The sequence below is a fragment of the Phaethon aethereus genome (assembly GCF_964289735.1).
Source record: "Phaethon aethereus genome assembly, chromosome: 3".
Lineage (NCBI taxonomy): Eukaryota > Metazoa > Chordata > Aves > Phaethontiformes > Phaethontidae > Phaethon > Phaethon aethereus.
This window is the reverse complement of record NC_138576.1, coordinates 70,252,813-70,255,678: the sequence shown is the minus strand read 5'-3', so window position 1 is coordinate 70,255,678 and position 2,866 is coordinate 70,252,813. Positions and strand designations below refer to the sequence as shown.

Genomic DNA, 2,866 nt, shown 5'->3' with positions numbered 1-2,866 from the left:
CATCTGTGTGTCAAATATCGTCCGTAGCTTGTCTTTTGTGCCTGGCAATGACACCGAAATGTCCAAACATCCAGGCTTGGTGCTGATCCTGGGAAAGTTGATCCTTCTTCACCATGAGCATCCAGAAAGAAAGCGAGCACCGCAGACTTATGAGAAGGAGGAAGAGGAGGACAAAGGGGTGGCCTGCAGCAAGGATGAGTGGTGGTGGGACTGCCTCGAGGTCTTGAGGGATAATACATTGGTCACATTAGCCAACATTTCTGGGCAGCTAGACTTGTCTGCTTACACAGAAAGCATCTGTTTGCCAATTTTGGATGGCTTGCTGCACTGGATGGTGTGTCCATCTGCGGAGGCACAGGATCCTTTTCCAACTGTGGGGCCCAACTCAGTTCTTTCGCCTCAGAGACTTGTGCTGGAGACCCTGTGTAAGCTCAGTATCCAGGACAATAATGTGGACCTTATCTTGGCCACCCCCCCATTCAGTCGTCAGGAGAAACTCTACGCTACTTTAGTTAGGTACGTTGGGGACCGCAAAAACCCGGTCTGCCGAGAAATGTCCATGGCGCTCTTATCGAACCTTGCCCAGGGGGACACATTAGCAGCAAGGGCAATAGCTGTGCAGAAGGGAAGCATTGGAAACTTGATAAGCTTCCTGGAGGATGGGGTCACTATGGCCCAGTACCAGCAGAGCCAGCATAACCTCATGCACATGCAGCCTCCACCTCTGGAGCCACCTAGCGTAGACATGATGTGCAGGGCAGCCAAGGCCTTGCTGGCCATGGCTAGAGTGGACGAGAACCGCTCAGAGTTCCTTTTGCACGAGGGTCGTTTGCTGGATATCTCAATATCTGCTGTCCTGAACTCTCTGGTTGCATCTGTCATCTGTGATGTACTTTTTCAGATTGGGCAGTTATGACATAAGTGAGAAGCCAAGCATGTGTGAGTGGAGATTAGAGGGTCACATATAACTGGCTGTTTTCTGTTCTTGTTTATCCAACGTAGGAAGAAGGAAAAAAAAAAAAAGAATCTTTGCTCCTCTGCCCCATTCACTATTTACCAATTGGGAATTAAAGAAATTATTAATTTGAACAGTTATGAAATTAATATTTGCTGTCTATGTGTATAAGTACATCTTTTTATTTTATTTTTTTTAACCAAAGTTGCTGTCTAGTACATTCAAAGGTCACACTTTTTTTTTCCATAGATTATCCTTTTCAATGTTCTTTTCCATGTTTGTATTGCATATTTTTTGGGAAGCGAACTAGTGACTTTTTAAAAAAATGTTACAGCAAACCATTGTATGATGGAAAAAAAATCTCACCACTTTGAAACAAAAAGGTGAAAAATAACCAACATACCAAGTTCCTGTGTGTTTTATTTTTTCAAATAAGGAAAAAATAAAAAAAAACTTGTATACCATCACCCAAAGCTCTGTGCAATAGAAGATTCTAGTGATGTAGGTGTAGGGGATCAAGGAGGGTGTCAGTCAGTAGTCAAAGTACAAAACAATACTGGTTTCTCCTCAGGAGAAATGGTTACATTAGGCTAGGAGCAAAACAAAACAAAGTCAAGTTAAAAGATTTTTAAACAAAACCTGATGATAAACATCAATTGCTTCCTCACCAGAACTGTCTTGTCTACATCTGGGTTTTTTTTTTTTTGACCTTCCACAATGACAGTTCTTCACGATTCCTTTAATCATTTTTTAAAATATTTTTTTATTGCCTAAGGGCCGTGATGTATATAGAAGTTGTACATTAAACATACCCTCATTTTTTTTTTTTTTAGTACAAAGTTTTTAGTTTCTTTTTCATGATGTGGTATCTACAAAGTGATAGTAGAATTATTTTTTCTTTCATTTGGGCCATATCTCCAAAAAATAATAAAAAAAAAAAAGAAAAAAGAGAAAACCCAACACAGAAAACCAACAACTGAGGGTAATGTACAAGTTTCTGTATGTATAAAGTCATGCTCTATTTCGGGAGAGCAGCCGATCACAATTTGCTTTATAAATCAAGGTGTGGAAATGGTTACGTATGGATTGATTTAAGAAAATGGTTACCAGTCTACAGACAAAAAAATATATACAGGAAAAAAAAAGGAAGAAACACAATTTCAAAGATTTTTCAGTGACAAGAATCTGCATTTGTATTTCAAGATAATGTAGTTAAAAAAGAAAAAAACTTGATGTAAATTCCTCCTTTTCCTCTGGCTTAATGAATTTCATTTATTCAGTATAAAATCTTTATATGTTCCACATGTTAAGAATAAATGTACATTAAATCTTGTTAAGCACTGTGATGGGTGTTCTTGAATAATGTTCTAGTTACAGTGTGGGATAGCGGAAAGCAAACTAATTACAAGAAAGAGCAATAACGATTATTCTCTTTCCCCTACTTTATTATTATGACCTTCAAAAATACTACACTATTGTATTGCAGCAACTTGCTCTCCTTTAAGAAGAGCCTTCTTGCATCACAGAGAAGTGTTTTTAATTAATTATCATTTATAAAACCATGGAGCCTCAAAGGGGAAGACATGGCTGGCAAATGATAGTTCTGACTATGCAGGTATCCAGTCTCCATGCTGTGTTTGGGGGACTGAAGATGGATGTTAGAAAAAGTGACAAAAGATTTTGTTAAAGCAATAGCCAACTTGAAGAAATTGATCTGTATTCACTACCTGTACTTCTCTCTGTGGTTAAAGGTGCAAATACCCCAGTGATGTGGGTATTTAGAATAAACACCCACCCACTTCTCGATACTGTATGTGTCATTGCATACTTAAATGGCCGCTTATCCTGGGAGTCCCCCATTAAAGTGGATCAGGCTTTAATAGAGCACATCCATCGTTACAACTGGTGGGA

The 2,866-nt window shown here is 39.0% G+C and overlaps 1 protein-coding gene across 1 annotated transcript in view; it reads left to right on the top strand.

Moving 5' to 3' along the window:
* Window positions 1-2,402, top strand: part of ARID1B (AT-rich interaction domain 1B) — a 216,945-nt gene extending 214,543 nt beyond the window's left edge. Inside the window, exon 7 of the mRNA XM_081998546.1 lies at window positions 4-2,402. Coding sequence (XP_081854672.1) covers window positions 4-916 — 913 coding nt within the window. The 3' untranslated portion in view covers window positions 917-2,402. The remainder of the gene's footprint in view (window positions 1-3) is intronic.
* The last annotated feature ends 464 nt before the right edge of the window (window positions 2,403-2,866 follow it).